Source organism: Triplophysa dalaica, chromosome 10 (genome assembly GCF_015846415.1).
Source record: "Triplophysa dalaica isolate WHDGS20190420 chromosome 10, ASM1584641v1, whole genome shotgun sequence".
NCBI classification, from domain to species: Eukaryota; Metazoa; Chordata; class Actinopteri; order Cypriniformes; family Nemacheilidae; genus Triplophysa; species Triplophysa dalaica.
The window spans coordinates 5,962,364-5,981,685 of NC_079551.1; the positions used below are offsets into that span (position 1 = coordinate 5,962,364).

At 35.9% G+C, this 19,322-nt stretch overlaps 1 protein-coding gene across 2 annotated transcripts; it reads right to left on the reverse strand.

Moving 5' to 3' along the window:
• Window positions 1–16: 16 nt before the first annotated feature.
• On the reverse strand, window positions 17–18,728 carry tmem163b (transmembrane protein 163b). 2 transcript variants are annotated; one of them, XM_056758297.1, is made up of 9 exons: window positions 18,682–18,728; window positions 18,252–18,592; window positions 17,527–17,646; window positions 10,552–10,595; window positions 10,351–10,442; window positions 8,734–8,830; window positions 3,910–4,021; window positions 2,820–2,961; window positions 17–1,505 (listed from the first exon to the last, which is right to left on the reverse strand). In XM_056758297.1, the coding sequence occupies exons 2-9, from the start codon at window positions 18,457–18,459 to the stop codon at window positions 1,445–1,447; spliced, it is 876 nt and encodes a 291-aa protein (XP_056614275.1). In that variant the 5' UTR covers window positions 18,460–18,592; window positions 18,682–18,728; the 3' UTR covers window positions 17–1,444. The 2 variants fall into 2 exon arrangements, with proteins under 2 accessions (XP_056614275.1, XP_056614274.1); XM_056758296.1 differs by having other exon boundaries at window positions 18,252–18,711.
• Window positions 18,729–19,322: the final 594 nt, after the last annotated feature.

The following is a 19,322-nucleotide window of genomic DNA, read 5'->3' on the forward strand; positions in this document are numbered from 1 at the left end:
GTGAATTCACTCCTTATCCAAACATCAGCCCCAATCTCATCTTCTCAAGTCCTCATCACACATTTATATGTGGTTGAACAAACTGTACAAACGAAAACTCCCATTTAAAGGGGCGGCGTGTGCTTGAGCTAGTTTCTCTAACACAACCTCAAGATATTTAACATGTCAATAATGTAACGGAACAGTAAATCCAACCACCCCATGAAATACCACATAACCAAATATTAGGACAAACCATTTGCTCAGAGCAAAAAGGTATGTCCACCTGCTCCACACGTTATGCTTGCTACATAAAACGCCCGGAAACTTGGCTTTTCCCTAATAAACATTGAAATAGCAAAATGTCATGGCAAAATGACAACAGTCTATGTAATACTTATAGAACGTATAACTTCACATCATGAAGGGTCAAGTTTTAAGGCTTTTGTTAATGTACAAGTAACGCATTTGTGTGGCCACCTAATAATTCACTACAGGCTTCGACAAAAGCTGTAGGCAAGATTGGATCATCGTTTAACACAGGGACTGTACAGAACTTTACAGTTTACTTTACTTTATAGTGTGTGAAAAGAGACGTTTGTTGTATTTGTGTTAACCAAAAAAGATTCTTTTTAGAAATGTACATTTTTAATCGTGTATATATATAGATTGTGTATTTAGACTAGCAATGTCCAAATCCTGAAATATAAAAAACTTGTTGTTCAATATGTTAAATAGATATGAAAATGCCCCATTTATCTAATAATAATAAAGTCCATGTTGACAATTAAATGGCACATTTTAACAGGAGAAAATGAACAAAATATTTATTCATTTAAAAAAAATCTAAGAAGCGCTTTTACCACTGTGTACCGTCATCACGACGCTGTGAATTGTAATGCTTTTCTTAAACCTATACCTAGATTTGAATATTGAAAGTTTTCATTTTTTATGTAAAAAATGACAAAAATAACACATTTTATTACCTGTGCCTGCTTATATAAGCAGAAACTTAAAAATGTGTAAACAAACTCGACGAAAACAACAATATGTGCCAACCTGATAAACCTCTATCCCCGTTACCTGAATCTGAAGATAAACACATTAGTCTATATCACAAACTGAACAAATCATACCTACACTAAAATGCACTGAGGCAATTGCGATTACCCATAATTCCTCTGAAACTTTCCTTTCTGGGTTTTAAATACGATCAAATAGTTCGCCTTTAAATTGTTTCCCACATTGGTCTTTCACAGATCGAGAAGCTCATTAGTGGAGAGCACAAACAACATAACAAAAAACTTTTATATATTTAATTCCAGTTTTTCTTTCTCATTTCCATATTTACAGCTCTGTTTGTGGTTGCGTCTGGCCTGAGGCGAGGAAGAGTGTGTGTGTGGGTGTGTGTTTGTTTTATTCACTCAGGAGAATCTCCACGATTGTTTCGAGATGTTTCCGAATCCTACTCGAAACGTTCGTAATTCCTCGTCTGCCTGATGCGGGGGACCATGTCTTTCAACAGCCTAAAGTGAGAGAGACATTAAAGCTCAGTTCCAACGATAATAAAAAAGATTTAACTTTCATTACATTTCATTTCTGAAAACCAGATGTTTTGACCTCTTATTTTATGGATCCATGAAAAAGCCAGTGTTGTGTTTATATTCAAGGTGAGCAGGTGGAACTTCACAAGCCTTCAAGGACGTAACCTGTCACTTTAAACTAAAGGACCTCTGGTTAATGGAACACCGTGTGCTCTTGGGAAAAGCGGGACAGCGCAGGTGAAATTTTCCAGACTACATACATACGTATTAACCTATAGGTCGGCCATCGACGCAAGCAAGAAGCCAGAAATACATGAAGTGATCCGTGGGAAACCATCCAGATGATGTTAAAGTTAACCTTTCCTTTCATTTAAAATGTACCTAGTTAGACCTAAAAACTTTAGTTTGAATGTCGTATCAAATTGGCTTTATAGAAACTTAAAATTGATTAAAATGACATATAAAAATAAGTTGTAATTCTTTAATGTAATTTTTAAAAAGTGAAAAATTTTGATATAATTTAAGTCCAAGTGACTTCTAAAACCAATTTGATCTAACTTAATTTAAGTCGCCGTTTAAGCTAAAGTACTCTTATAATAATGATTAATCGTTTTAACTGCTTGGTACAAATTCGCAAGAGACGTCAGATTGACATAAAGTATGTAAAGTAACCTGCAGTTTTATGCTTCAAACAGAGATGGCGATAGTGAGGCAAAACATTGACCATCAAAATAATACACATTAAGCATCTCTAACAAATGTTAAACAGTGAATATTGACACATTTGGCATCTCCTACAAATGTTTAACCTTGAATATTTACAGTTGCACCAAAGGTACATAAAGGTAAATAAGGGTAAATACAGTCACGCCTAATTATTCCAATAGAAGTTTACTGTATTAAAAAAACTTTTAACAAAACCCAAGTGAACCTTCCATTCGGTAAACATACATTTATATAAACAGCATTTTAATAAACATATTCATATAATTTTTTATCCATCGTGGCTATGTATATACAGTGTGCCACACGGTGTTTAACTTGGATACAAAACACACTTTGCACAAATGAGAACACGTTTAAAAATAATACAAAAATCAGCTTTTGTGCAAGTATGTTATGTTAAAAAATAAATTAAAAAAGTTGAGCTATCAGGTACAATTTCATATTAAATTTGACTTTAACCCTGTAAAGATAAGTGTGTAAAGTAACCTGCAATTTTTTGGTTTCAAACTGAGATGGCTACAGAGAGGCAAGAAGGTTAAACTTTTGAATCTTAATGATTTGGATACTTACTTGACTCCGTAGGCGAGAATGATGAGTCCCATGAGAAAGCCGATGGAAGCATCCAGATACCAGACGCTGGGCTCGTGTTTAAACACCTCGGCGCTGATCAGGATAGAAAATCCCATTACAGCTCCAACCAGAGAGTTAAAACCTACAAACGCACAATAAAACAAACATAAACGACAAACTAAAGAAATGCAAATGAGTTTTAATAGCTCCTGCTGAAATCACCCAATGGGAGATATACTGTAGTTTCAAAGTTGTCATTGAGTTTAATACAATTAATAACAAAATATGGTGAATTATGGCAACGTTAATCTGATCTCAGATTGTTTATTTTTCATCTATACTGGTAAACGCTCATGTATGACCACTTGCGAATGTATAAGCAAGGTATAGATGTTCAAACAGCTGATGAATTTTAAACTCCCTCCGCTTTAGAGTGCATGTGTGTGTGTGTGTTTGCTCAATAGGTTTGTGTTTGTGATACGGGGACGGCCGTTTACACACATGCATAGGGTTTGTGATCATTAAGTAATGATGTGTAACCAACACAATATCAAACCATTTCATAATTCATGTGAATTCATACAAACTCATTCCTACTTTCAAGTATGCTGAGGGGTTTAGGGGCGGGGCTTAATAATTGCTTTTTTAATAATCATACTTTTGTGTACGATCAAGATTGTACGAATTCATACGAATAAGCCACCACAGAAATTAGTTACCAATTGCTGTCAGATAAATGTGAGAACTATTCGTGCTAAGCTATCAAAATATTTGAATGGCATCTACCCATACAACACGGTTGAGAGGGGTTGCTATGGCATAACTACGTGGTTACTAGGGTGTACTTGCTCTGAAAAGCATCTATAGGAATTTGATCATATCTGTCAGCGGCATCACATTTTTTCCCCTACGTGCCAGTATCTCATCTCTGTGTTCTACGTGTGACTGAGATTATCTCTTCCAGACAGCTGGGAGTCAAAATGGGAGGGGCTAAGGTGAAATCAGATCAGACACGTTGCCGCGGCACTGTGAATAATATATCAGGCTGGCGATCACCACGGTAACCCGGTGGGTTTCCCGGGAAACGTACCGTCGGTGATGAGGGCCCTGCTGGTGAGGACTTTCCCCAGCATGAACTTAAAGAAGGACAGAATCGTGCAAACCACACCGCTGACAACAGACACGCTGTACAGGAAATCATCCTAGAGAGAGAGAGAGAGAGAGAGAGAGAGAGAGACATTATTATACTCATTAGAACGCTTGAGTCATGCATATAAAACTATAAGGTAATATAAAACTTGAGATTAGGTTGAGCACATTGCATTGTGGGATACTGTTAGGTATGTACTGTATACTACATCATATCTTTTTTTTAATAGTAGTAGATAATACTGAAAATTACATCAGTTTCATTTATCACACTTGACATAGAAGGTCAAGTCAAGTGCAGTGTGTTGTGGGATGCTATGAGAGACAGTAAATATTGCACACACTATTTTCTATACTTGTTTAAGAAGAAGTGAAAATCACATCTGGTTTGTTTATCATACTAGAAGTGGAAGGTTGAGCTCATTACAGTGTACTGTCGGGTGAATACTGTATACTGCATACTAATTTGTATACTTCTTTAAAGAGTAGTAGTAGATAATAGTCTAAATCACATCTCTAGCATTTATCACACTAGAAAAAGAGGGTCGAGCACGTTGCTTTGTGGGAAACTGTGAGGTAAATGATGGTTACTGCATACTATTTTGCATAAGATGATTATTTTAAATAGAATTAAATAATAGTGAAAATCACATCTGGTTTGTTTATCATACTAGAAATGGAAGGTTGAGCTCATTACAGTTTACTGTCGGGTGAATACTGTATACTGCATACTAATTTGTATACTTCTAAAGAGTAGTAGTAAATAATAGTCTAAATCACATCTCTGCATTTATCACACTAGAAAAAGAATGTCGAGCACAATGCTTTGTAGGATACTGTGAGGTAAATACTGTTTACTGCATACTATTTTGTATAGGTTACTTTTTTTAAATAGTATTAGTAAATAATAGTCAAAATCTTTTTTTTTGCAATTTTCACACTAGAAGAGGAAGGTTGAGGACATCGCATAGTAGGATACGGTGAGGTTAATTCTGTTTAGTGCATACTATTTTGTATAGGTTACTTTTATTAAATAGTAGTAGTAAATAATAGTCAAAATTCTTTTTTGCACTTATAACACTAGAAAAGGAAGGTTGATGATATTGCATTGTAGGATACTATGAAGTAAATACTGTTTATTGCATACTATTTTGTATACTTAATAATTCATATAGTAGTAAATAATAGAAAAATAAGTGTTTCATTTATAACAATAGAAATGGAAGGTTGAGACGAGTGCATTGTATTTGTTGAAAATAGTTATGTATATGGTGTGTACTGCAGACTATTTTGAATACTTGTTTGGTTACTTTTGGTTACATTTATCATTCTAAAAAAGGAAGATTGAGCTCAATGCATTGTACTGTAGAATACTGTGATGTATATACTATTTTGAATACTTCTTTTGAGTAGTAGTAGTAGTAAATAATAGTCAAAATCACAGTGCATTTATCAAACTAGAAATGGAAGGTCGAGTTGCATTGAATACTGTGTGTGAGATAAATACTGTATACTATTTTTAAGTAGTAGCAATAAATAATTGTCAGAATAATATAATAATAATTACATCAGGTTTATTTCACACTCAAAATATAAGGTTAAGTCGAGCAAATTGCATTGTGGGATGCTGTTAGGTATGTGCTGTATACTACTTACTCTTACTTTAAATAGAAGTACATAATAATGAAAATCACATATTGGTTCCTTTATTACATAGGGAATGAAAGGTCAAGTAAAATCCAATGCATTGTGTAAAAACTGTATACTGCATACTATTTTTGATACTACTTAATAAATATATTGAATATCATATTTGGTTAATTTTTACACTGACAAAACACAGTTTGAGTGCATTGCGGTACACTGTCATGTATAAAGGCTATGGCACACTAGATAGTTTTGATAAAGTACTACATAATAGTGCAAATACATCTGGTTCATTTATCACATTGGAAATGGAAGGTCAAATCGAGCACACTGCATTGTGGGATACAGTATTTAGTTATGTTAAATGTGGTAGGTCATCCTAGTGTATTATGCAAAAGAACATAAGCATAACAAACAAAACACTGGGTCAGTCAAAGCATCATTTGTTTTATCAAGGATTAATCACTGCGATAGATCTCCCACCGCGAAGAAAACTCATCTGTATTGATGTCAGGCAGGTAAAATGAGTTGAAAAGAATTGCAGAACAACTCAAGCCCACCCTGATGAGTTCAAAACAACCTTGTGTCCTTGAATTTTTCATAGATAGATGCACTCTGTCTGAAATTTCTTAGATGTCCCGGCCCACCGAGTAGACACACATATACACATACCTAATAGTGTCTATTTAAAACCACATAACAATTTTATCTGTTGCATTTTGATATGAAATTTTCACTGATTTGACTGTTCAATAAATAAAAAAAGATTGTTTGTGACATTTTAATTTCTTTCTCACCAGCACACACACACAGGACTTAGGAAAGGGCACGTCCCAAACACCCTATTCAGAGCAGCCAATTAACATTACATTACAGAACAAGTGAGCGTGTCTGAGTGTGAGAGAGACAGAGAGTACGTGAGAAAACAAGAAGAGAGAAAAGAAGAAGGGGGGCAACGTGTTTCTGACATCAGCAGCAGATGAAGGGAGAGAGGGAGAAATATTGGATCTATTTTTAGGCTTGTATGCGCAAAAACTAGCTTTACACGCCGAGACAGGAGCGAAAACCCTCCAGAGAGACTCTAGAGTCCTGATTAAAACATCAGCACAGCCTCTCTCTCTCCCTCTCTCTCTCTCTCTCTCTCTCTCCCCCTTTCTTTCTTTGCCTTATATTTGACCATCCATCTTCTCTTTCCACTAATTTTGTTTCACTAAAATCTCAGGTTCCTAAAGGTTTTTTTTTTTAAACCTTATCATATCATGGAAACCTGATATCATGTAAGATTCTTTTTAAATGCCCACGGTGTCATAATAGAAATATAAATTTGTACAGTATGATGTCAGAATATGACTTTTTACATTCATACAGTATGTAGTCATCATACAACTTGTTAAATATGAATGTTATGGTGTTATAAACAAATTTAATAAATCCGTTCACTATAATGTCATAACAGAAGTTTTAAATGTGTACACTATTAAGTCATATGTGAACTTATTGCATTTGTACAGTATGATGTCATAATATAACTTTTTTAATTCATACAGTATAAAGTAATAATGAAACTTAAAATTCTTACAGAATTATTTCAATAGAACTTTTAAAACTTGTACAGTATTGTGTCAATTGTGAACTTATTTCATTTGTAAAGTATGACGTCATAATAGAACTTTTGAAATTCGTACATTATGATGACATTATATAACTTATTAAAATGTTATAACTTAGTAAAATGTATTACATTTGTACACTATAATGTCATAATATAACTTTTTAAATTCGTACAGTATGATGACATAATATAACTTATTAAAATGTTATAACTTAGTAAAATGTATTAAATTTGTACACTATAATGTCATAATATAACTTTTTAAATTCGTACATTATGATGACATTATATAACTTATTAAAATGTTATAACTTAGTCAAATGTATTACGTTTGTACACAATAATGTCATAATATAACTTTTTTAAATTCGTACATTATGAAGACATAATATAACTGATTAAAATGTTATAACTTAGTAAAATGTATTACATTTGTACACTATTATGTCATAATAGAACTTTTTTAAATTCGTACATTATGAAGACATAATATAACTGATTAAAATGTTATAACTAAGTAAAATGTATTACGTTTGTACACTATAATGTCATAAATACCTTTTTTCATTCATAGAGTATGATGTCATATTTAAACTTGTTAAATTTGTACATTATGACGGCACACTAGAACTTTTTACATTCGTATATTATGATGTCATATTTTCACTTATTCAATTTGTACAGCATGATGTCATAATAGAACTTATTAAATAGGTACACTGTCATAATAAAACGTATTCAACTCCTACAGTATGATGTCATAATCATATTTTACAATTCATACAGTAGGATGTCATTATAACTTTTTTACAACCATACAGAATAATGTCATTGTCTTTTGAGGTGAAGACATTTGTATTTAATAAACATTACATGCGTGATAACTAATGATTAACCATTGTTTTATTTATATATTTTCTTATCTTTAAGCCAGATCATAAGCCAGATCATACTCTCTACAGATATTGAATGAATTAATTAAGATGAACGTAAATAAATAGCTTTAGATAGTTTTTCAAACCAGCAGAATGATAAACACGAAACACCGAAGACCAAAAGAGCAATACAGCAAACTCAAAAACCCCATACAGCCCAAAATGGTTCTTGATGAGAACAGAATTGCTTGCTGAAGCTAAGATAGATGGATAGACAGATAGATCGAGACAGAGATATTGAGGGGTTACTGGTTTGGGGAAAACTCTTACCCTTTTGATGTTGCCAGGCAACAGTGGTATCAGACTATTTTAGTCTCGCTCGTGTCTTCGCACCTCATCTTTGTCGCGCTCAGTCAACTTTACACGTCTGCTGCTTAACACGAGCTGTTAATTTCAGCCCAGAATGTATGCGGTGACGCGCCTCACCCCTGAGACCTCTCCACGAGTCAATATTAAACCAGCACTGAGCAAACCAATGGGGAAATAAAATGTGCGAATTCGACAGCTCAAGATGTGTCCGAGATCGAAGCCGAATCAATGTTAGAACAACCGTGTTTGTGTGTTTTCTTACCACTTCAGGTTGAAGCTTTGTGACGAGATCATGGATGGCTTTCACCAGAATAGTGATGGCAGACAGGATAAACACCACCCCAAGAATAACACACGCTCTGAAAACACACACACACAGGTATGAGAACCCCCAAAGCATCAATGATGTTTCTTAAGTAAAGATAAAATACAATCCTATGATCCTTTTAGTACTTCAATCTTATTGGGAGTGTCAAGACCATTTGTCTAATTACATCTGGATAACAGCATCTGCTCCACAATTCATCCACTGAACGTCAATCTGTCGAAGTCTTTGCCCCACGCGGCCCCCGCTGCCACGGATCGCATTAACGCTCAATCCGTTAAATCTGTGTTTCGGTTGGCGATTAATTAATGAAAGCAAACACACATAGACACAAACAGCGGAGATCGAATTGACATGAAATTAAGACGTGGAGATTTATTTAATCTAGTTTTATCTTGTACAATCAGGCCTTGGAGGAAGTCTGCCGATGCTGAGAGATGTGTGCGGAGATATTGACTGTGTTTCACAAAAGAATATAAATAATCTTTAATATATACTTTCTTTCTTTTGCAGAATACAAAAGAGGATATTTCGAAGAATGGTAACCATTGAGACCCATTGACATCCATTGTATGAACGCAAAACCACTGGGACGTTTTTATTTTAGGTGAACTGTCCCTGTAGCACTTCAATGACATCATGATGTAGATATTTCATTTGGGCACAGCAGCCCTCTCTCAACCTCTATATGATGTAATCCGTCTCCAAGGCGATCCGCATCCCAGCCGACTCCCCCTCGGGGGCCTCAACCCACTAGAGATGGATTTGTTACATGCATGTATATCTGTCCTGTATGCTTCCTGTGTGTGTGTGTGTTCGTGCTGTCTAGTCGGATAGCGAAAGCGGACTTCTTTAACTCAATCTCTCTTTGTCCTGCGTGTCTCTATACTTTCTGTTCACAAAGACTTCATGCCCTTTGCCGGGTCTATTCTGTCCTTCAGGTGATAATGGCGAGCGGGACAGAGAGAGTCTGTCTGAGGGCTCTTTGAACACAAAACCCCAATGGTTGATTCTCAGTGGAGCGGTACGTCTGTTTACTGTACCTGGTTTCAATTTATCCAACCCGGTGGTCTTAAAGAAAATGCAGTCAAGGTTTGCGTCAACATTTGTAAAGGTTAGTACGTGAAGTGACCTGCAGTTTTACGTTTCAAACAGAGATGGCGATAGAGAGTCACTATGAAAATCACTCTTACACTTCAAATGTATGATTTATGTAATTTAAAGAGCATACAGGTTAGAAATGACACAAGGGTAAATAAATAATAACTACATTTTCATTTGGGTTATATTTTTCCATTACCAGTCGCAGTTTTCTGTTTCCATTATTAAACGCCCACTGATGTTCACTCTGGAGGACAGACATGTCAAAATCACCAAATCATTACAGTGAAAGATCAGTCTGGACCTTTCGCTATCTTGTTGCCCAGAAACAACATTTAATAGGCTCCGGATTCTGAAACTACCCAGAATCCCCTGCCGAGCTCAAACTATCGTATGTTCCACACGGGCACGCCTCACTCTGTCTGAAGGAAGTCTGTTTGTTTGTGTACTCACATGTATTCTCTGTGTGCCGAATGCACGGCTGCAGCGTTGCTGTATCGCCAAAGCACTATGATGGAAGAGAGGACGTCAAGGGTGGCGTCAAACTGCAAACAAATAAACAAACATGGTACAGCAAAGCTTTGAAAAGACTGTAAAAAAATAAAAAAAGCTATATAAGCTATATATAAAATGATATGTTTGAAATATACTTACTGCAAACCCAAATGCAGACGCGCTGTGTCGCATTATTGAAACGGCTATGAAAGAGAAACAAAACTTTGTCAGCTTTGATCGAATGCAGATTTTAAAGGTGACTTGTATAATTGAGAATCGAATAAATAATGCATAATTTAAACAGACACTACTCGAGGCAAAGCAAAGTTTTTTTTAAATAGCACATTAAAGGTCATTTAAAGTGCTTTACATAGAAATGATTAACAAATAGAGGATTACTAATGAATAGGAGATCTTTAAAATAAACGATTTGAGATATTTAAGAATTGATCAAATTACAATAAAATAAAATCTGACAAATAACAATATTAAATAAAATGTGCTTAATAATGATTTTAAGTACAATTTATAAGATAACGATGTTAAATAAATATGTTAAATAGCAATATTACCGTTTAATTGGTTGAAAAAGGATATTAAATAAAATGCATTAAATGACGTCATAAATAAAAATTGAATAAATAACAATATTAAATTGAATTTGTTAAATAACGCTATTAAATAAAAACTTATAAATAATGCTATTCAATGAAATGTATTAAATATTGATAAAAAATATTTTGAAATGCATAGAAAAAGAAAAAGATCTTTGAGTTTGTTTTATTTAGTCTACCTCAGGAAAGTTGAAGTATATTTTTAAGTATACTTTTTATACTAAGTAGTTAATACTATGTACAAATTCTATACAACATGGGACTAAATCGGCTCGCTTCTTAGTTTCTAAAGTATACTTTTAGGCTACGATTTCCTGAGAAGTACATAAAAAGTAGATTAAAAGTAAACTTACTATATTTTTACTTCGACTATTATGCTAACGATTAATAACGTCAGAGTTATTTTTTGTATTAAAGAACTATACTAACAGCACACTTAAATGTCTGGTAAGGGTTCAGGTAAGGGCATCTTGATTATATATCGATTTCAATAAGTGTTTGTCTGGGGTATTAACATAAACAATATATACTGTATACATCCCCCCCCTATAAACTGTGAGTTCGTCTGGTGTCCGGCGCTAAAGTGGCCGCTTCAAATTTCATCCATTCACACTGTAATGTCAGCCCATGGTGTGGATGTTAGCGTGGCTCGGGTCCAAATATCGACCTTATATTGACCTCTAATGCACCTGAATCCTCTACCCTGAGACACACAGGCAATTGTGAGACGCATCCTCCTCCATCAGCCGAATCTCACGGGAGCATGCAGATCTGTTTCAGAGCAAAACGTACCACATTGACGTACCACACTTTACTGTACAGTACAGTTAAAGGGTGCACAAAATAATCTTGTGAAAATATGAAACTGCTCACACACATCTTAATAAAGCAACGTCATTACAAACACTTTTTCCTCTCGAAAAACATTATAAATGAATAATACGCCTGCCAAGGCATGTGATTAAAGATTTAGCAGTTTCTAATTATAAAGTCTGTCCCTTTTAGTAGAAAAATATGCTTTATTTTAGACGTCTAACACCAGATGTCTCGCATTTTAAGCCCTCGTGCCTTAAACTAACAAACATGTTAATGCATGTCAACATGCAGATAAAAAACCATCAAGAGTCTGTGCATCTTTTTCTCGATCAACAATATTATACAGCATAGATTGTGATTGGCTGTTGGTGTTTTATTGTTCAGTGATTTTAATAACGTCATCGATATCGTCCTTGGTGCAAACGGGCCTTACGTCTTAATCTTGCAGACGTTTGTCCCGTCGCCAACAGATAGCACCTCATGCAGAGCATCACGGGTAATGAGAAAGACGTTATGGTGAGTTATGTATCTGCGGACAGTCGAAACCATTCTGTGCTAATAAGGAAGGCAAATTTATGCAAATTTGCGTGAAGTCAGCAGAAAAAACGGCAGATACTGCCGCCCGATCTGATCACTGAAATTATGAGATTCATAAAACCGCAGGATGTCGTAAAATCACAATGAAGAATGTGATAGTCTTGCGATCTATCGAGACAACGTACCTACGTTTATTAATGTATGACAATTACATGCATTGTCACATATTAAATGCATTTTTCTTTTAGCGTTTGCCTCTCTATCGCCACCTCTGTTTGAAAACTGCAAGAACTTATCTTCAACTGGACTTTCCAACATAATCCAACCTCACAAAATCATTATTTTAAACTTGTCAGTATAAATCAGGGTGAGGAAAGAAAACAGTTTTGATTTTGTTTGTTTATTTTCATTTATTTATATGTATGTACTTATAATAACAGATTTCTCCCCCCGTTTTTTAAGCATTTTAAATCAAAACTGACCAATGTGGTTATATTCTAGATTTATTGTAAATGATTCATTCACAATCGTTTAATGCGTATTTGTACAAAGAACCGTGAATGTTTTATTCATAACGTAATAATTTTTTCAGCTTCTGAAATCTCCTCAATGACCTCATCAAGTCTTCTTTAATATCTGAACACACAACAAGAAGTGTTTTTGTCGTCTGTGTGATGTATCACGCTCATAAATTCTCATTTAAGGATCTCGTCCTTGAGTGCATTTAGTGAACCTGTTTCACGAAGGCCTTCCTGTTAAAACCCATGTTATAATAGATGTATCTGTCACTATAAAAAACATTCAGGGTTATTTCTGGTGTTATTTCTTTTAGACTTGTGTTATTCAGTCATTCATAAGCATGTCGTTCTTGCATCCCAATATAAAGATAAATACCAGAGGAAAGTGTTATTCCTCAAATGCTGCTTATTGATTTGAAGTTCTCAGTTGTGTTTCCATTAAGTTTCAACTTTATCTCATATGTTTTTTTTTTCAAATTGCTTAGGAGAAATAAAAACCCCCAATGAGACATTTGTTGAAATTCATGAAGAGTATGGAGGTGTAAAAATCATCTGGATTTTGATGAGAAACGTTTTGGTTTGTGTTGAGATCTTCAATAATATTGACTTTTGATCGCAGACAAACTCTAATGGAGATATTTGTGAGATTTTAGATTCTTTTTCACATGACAACTATCTGAGACGCATAAGACATATGCATAAGTTTCAAAGTCCTCTCTTTCAAAGATTTTTATTTCTTATGGGATGATTTCACTCTTAACACTGCACTAATACATGGCTTTTTTTTAAACGTATATCATCATTCATGTATGAATATAGCTTATGAATATAAACTAATTAAAACATTTCACATCAAAAGCAAAGCGAACGTAATATGTGTCAAACGTATTTACAGCCAAAACACTACGAAAAGCATTTGTTGGCCTTCATTCTATGTAGGAATTCAGATCTTTATTTAAGGCACGGCTTTCTACCGTCTTCGTAGGTGTTAGTTTTGTGAAAATGGGGCAGAGATGCAGAGTCTGTGAATCACAGAAGGTTGAAATCCAACACAACAGATGCTGTGGAAAAAACATTTTCCTTCATCACTGTCTTTTTGCCACAAACACACACACACGGTCGAACCAAAACAGGGAATGTGATCTAGTTTCTGTGGCAGAGCTGCTGAATACATTTGCATGTTCTTATCAGTTTGAGGGCATTTTCTGCTATCTCACTATCCTGCAGTGATGTGAATTCAATATACTACTGTACAATCACATTAGTATCAATATATTAAAACTAATGAATGAGCATAAAGCATTAAAGACTCGATCGCAGCCAAACGGTATCAAGAGGATCTTGGTTATAATGACTTGTTATCAGATCACTAATGAAAAAAACTATTTCAGCTCAAAAAACGAATCAATTATGTAAATAGAGATTTCAGGGTTGCCAGGTCCACATTTTTTCCCGCAAAATTAAGCTACTTAATTGTTTTTATTTGAATCATTTTTATTAGTCGCCCTTTATGTTTGTCAATGGGTTTTGCAAACCTCTAACCAGTATAAAGTATTAAAAAGTGCTTGTCGACTTCGACAACACAGTACGGGTATGTATCCCTAGTAGTGTTTTTTCAGTTCCCTGAATTTAGATATGCGAGGTTTCGGAAGGACAGCGACGATATGTATTTTACATATGTAAATTATTAGGCATCATATTGTTCGTTTTGATAGACCCATACGCTTTTTGTTACGCAAATCTGGCAACCCCGGATACCCGTTCCTTCATCGGTTTACTACCTATATTTATAAATCCACCAGGCTTTTTGACGTTTTACCTCTTTTTGCGTGGTTCACCTCACGGTGGCGTTCACCGTGTAGATGTTTAAATACCAGAGAAGGTGCAGAGAGGCCAGCTCACCCCTCCGCTTCTATCTTTCTGTCTATCTATCTTCCAGGTTCTATATTTAGACCGGCCTCTGTGGGAGTTGGCATGCTGGCTTTTAGAGTCTGGTAGAGCTGCATGTATTAATATTAGAGTGAAGTACCCCCCTTATATCTGTGACCTCTCCTCGCCAATGTGATATTTACATTCTGTACCTTTCTCTCTCTCTCTCTCTCTCTCTCTCGTCCACACACTCATTTGGTTTTCTAGTCTGAGTCGATGCTTTCTTCAAGAGCGAGATTTAAACGCATTTCGCTACTAGGATCGAATAGGTCTTGATTCCCGCAACGTGGAAAATGCAATTTCGGGGCGTGTTTATTAGGTTTGGAGGTATGCAAGCTCCTCTCACTACAGAGTCCAAATAAATGATTGTGTGTGTGTGTGTGTGTGTGTGTGTGTTTGATACAGCAGACACTCTGTCGCTGAGAGCTTGTTAATTGGCTGCACTGGAAGTTGTGAGACATCTGGGAATTTAGCTCTCACAGTCTGGCATATATTAGACCATCTCTCTTTTTCTTTCTGCTTTCATTCTTCTCTTTCATTCCTTCATTAGGCTCCAAGTGCGTTCTCTTGCTTTCTTAAAGGAACAGTACACCTAAAATAGACAGTTTTGTTGTTTACCCTCCCGTTGTTCCAAACCAAACCTGTTTGCTATTATTAAAGTATTCTGGCCAACATTAAGCATATATTAAAAGTAGATGGGGACTGCAGCTTTTGAGTTAATGTGGCACCAACTTTATTCGTTCTTGTGTGTCATGTGACCAAATGTTATTAACACCAAGGGTTCCGTGTTTGAGTTGATAGATACAACAAAGAACATTAATGGTATTTTTTGCTCATGTTGGTGTTCGACTGTTGGCCAACATTTTGTATACAATGGAAGTAAATGGGGACTGGAGCTATTAAGTAAATACGCCATATTGGTCCCAGCTTTATTGGTTCTTGACCAAACATCATTGATGCCGTTCTGTGTTTGATTTGATAGTTGTTATTTTTGATAGTTTCGGTGTTCGACAGCCATCATCTTCCCATAATGAAAGTATATGGGGACTGGAGCTGGCATCAATTGTATTGATCCTGCGTGTCCTCTGACCAAACATCATTGCTGACAAGGGTTCTGTTTTTCATTTGAGAGTTAAAATGGATGACTTTATTTGATTTTTTTGTTCATTTTGCTGTTCGACAGTTTGCCAACATTTTGTATACAATGGAAGTAAATGGGGACTGGAGCTTTCAAGTAATTATGGCATATTTCAAACCATATGTCATATTTTATTGGTTCTTGATTCATTGGTTCTTGAAAAAACATCATTCACATCAAGTCCTTGATTTAATAGGTACAACAAAGGACCTTAATGGTATTTTTGCTCATGTAGGCGCTCGACTGTTGGCCAACATTTTGCATACAATGAAAGTAAATGGGGACTGGAGCTATTAAGTAAATAAGGCATATTGGTCCCAGCTTTATTGGTTCTTGACTGAACGTCATTGATGCCGTCCTGTGTTTGATTTGATAGTTTGTATTTTTGTCCCTTTCGGTGTTCCACAGTTAGCTTACAACACGCATATGAGGGGAAATCGGCGCAGATTTGTCCCTGCGGGCTGACAGGCGTGACAGCCGTTAATAAAAAAGAAGACATCCTACCTACACTTCAGGTACTGGAACCTCACAAAGAGGATGGCGAAGATAATCTGACACAGATCAGCCCTCGATAAACTGATCTGACGGTTCATCTGAGTCAATTCAGATTCGGTTTAAACTATAATACAGCCGTCAAATATTGATTTGATCTACTCAAAACCCATACTGACCCAGTTTGAATGCTTACTTGCCGAATATATTCATTCACCGCCATCGATTTACTTTCTTTGCAGAAGAAATAAAGTGATGATGTGATAAAGATTTTTGGATGAGCTGTCCCTTTAGTTAAATGACTAAAACTCTTCTAAGCTCCACAGAACGATCATTTTCTGGACAACTATTTGCACTCATTCAATTTATTCAGCGCTAGAACCTCACTATTCTAGACGTCTAAATGACAGCATCGCTCCGTCACGAACTGATCTCTTGTTGCTACGTGACAGAATCTTCACATCCTGGCAACGTGAGTCCCAGCATCCCCATCCAACTCTGGAAGTGTTAGGTGAGTCATTTCGTTCCAGGGGGACGGCGCTCCAAGTAAAGAACAGCATTCCTTTCGAAATCACAGATCAAATCCAGTTTGTTGTGGATTCTGTTAGCTCAAAACCAGCTGGACTGAGATTAAACCCGGCGTGGACTGGATCCAGTATCGTCTGGAACCAAACCCCAATGCAGATTTTCTACTGAAAACAACATCTTGTTTACTGGCTAAGATATATTCTACAATTTTGTGGGATTTTTATGATTCGCCATTATTTATGGTCTCATCTGTGTGTTTCATTTGTTTCAGTGATGATTTTGAACATTATTTTGCAGGACAACCGTAAAGACACCAGTCAGACTCGATTTGGTGAATCAGGTTAGTGGCATTGAACCAAACTACACACACCTGTGCCATTAAGTCTCATGTTCTTCATATCCCTACCATTTCACAAACACATGCACAACACAAAGATCCAGAAAATCTGAAACCGCACTTTTAGCAACTTTTCTGTGAGTTGTCAATTTGTCAAAAGCTCTTCTTTAAAACAGGAAGTGACATCACACAAGCTTGTCTAGACCTGAGGGGCTGAACACTTACTGAACGCAGCGATGGCAAGGATCGAAGTCACCACAATGGACACCCAGGATACCCATAATGCCTTTTTTCTGTAGCTCTGAGCCTCGTGGGGTTTCAGACGCATGCTGCTCTCCAAGAGACCTGTCGAGGGAAATTACATAACGTTTTCTGACCATCTTTAGATAACGTGTATATTTGTGAGCCTCTTATTTCTATAAAAATCAAATGCGTTTCAGTACATACTTTATTCTTATCATCATTTTAGAGGAATTTTATAAGATTTATTGCTTTAAGATATATATATATGTATTCCTTAAAGAGGGACACTGGAGTTGCCAGAGGTCAAAAGTCCAATTGCACAAATGCATACTTCTTATATTTATGTAGTATTTTGCACAATTCAATTTTGTTATTTTGTATGTCGACTTATGTTGTACAGTTTGGTGTTTCATGAAAGCCTTAAAACATTTAAAAATGAAGATAAGATGACTTCAACTTCAGTTCCTATTTTGACAACATGCCCCGTAGCAATGCTCAATGACGTGCCAATGTCTAATGCATATTTTTTATATTCAAAATGTGTGTGCCTATAATAAAAAATGTATTTTTAAAACAAACCCATCCTTAAAAAATTGTAAAAAGTGTGACAATTTACCCCCGTCTCCCTTCCACATGCAGAACAAGGTGCGTTTTAGCTTGCATATCAAGTCTACATTTAAGGTTTTTTAATACAAACTTGCTCCTACCGTTATCGTCCGTTTCGCCCATTTTCATCTGCTGCTCCATGCTGAAAGTGTCGGGTGGGTTCGGCTGCTGTATCGCTGGATCAACCTCCGCTGAAAACGAAACCGCACCAGCACCGGGGCCGGGATCCACGGGATCAGAAGTGGGGTCAGCTACAGAAGAGGAGTCCGTCATGGTGATTCTGTCTTGGGTTCGAATGATAAGAAGCATCCGAAGAATGTGACACCTGGACGCGAGGAGAGGCGCGCGCGCGGAGGAGAGACGCACTGCTGGCGCGGCGCGTTCAGCGCATCACTGAGACCAGTAGCGCACGGGCTCTAATTAAAACACACACCTATGAAACCTGCACGTACACATAGGCAGCGAATTGAACTTTGACCTGAAAACAATTCGATAAACATTCGTGTAAAGAAAATTCCGATGGGGACAAACCTTTGCGTGATAAAATAAAAGCAAACTGGAGCTTTCCTAAGTTGCATGACTGTCTGTTAGGTGTGCAGGTGACGTTTGCTTGGCAAACAAGCGTCACTTTAAATAAAGCAAACAGTACTTTAAAAACAAAGCCAGTCAGACAGGAATAAAAAGAAAAACACATGCGAAGAAATAAAAAAAGTGTGCCACTTTAAAACCACATCGGATTGTGCAATGGTTTAAATGTACGAATCATTTTTGCTGGTTTGCATACTAATTCAATATGAATGAATGAATTAAAAGAGTCACAGAGGGGACAAATGGGACATTGTTTATACCAGTGTAGTTGTATTTGTGTGCGTAAACATTAATAATATTTTAAGAAAACCGTAAGTCAAAAAAAGAGAGGCACGTTAGCGCCATCTTGCGTGGAAAAAAACGAATAACTCTTCACTGCTATTTGTATAGTAATGCATTTTAATTTATAATAGTGCAGATACTTAATGTTTACAAAAAAGCAACAATACATGTATTCCAAAATTAAATAAAGTAAAAAAAGCTACGACGTATATATATCACTAATAAAAAATTATGTGCACACGAGATATAAAAAATAAAAATAAAATAAAAGTAAAGTAAAGGTGTATCCCAGTTTATAATTT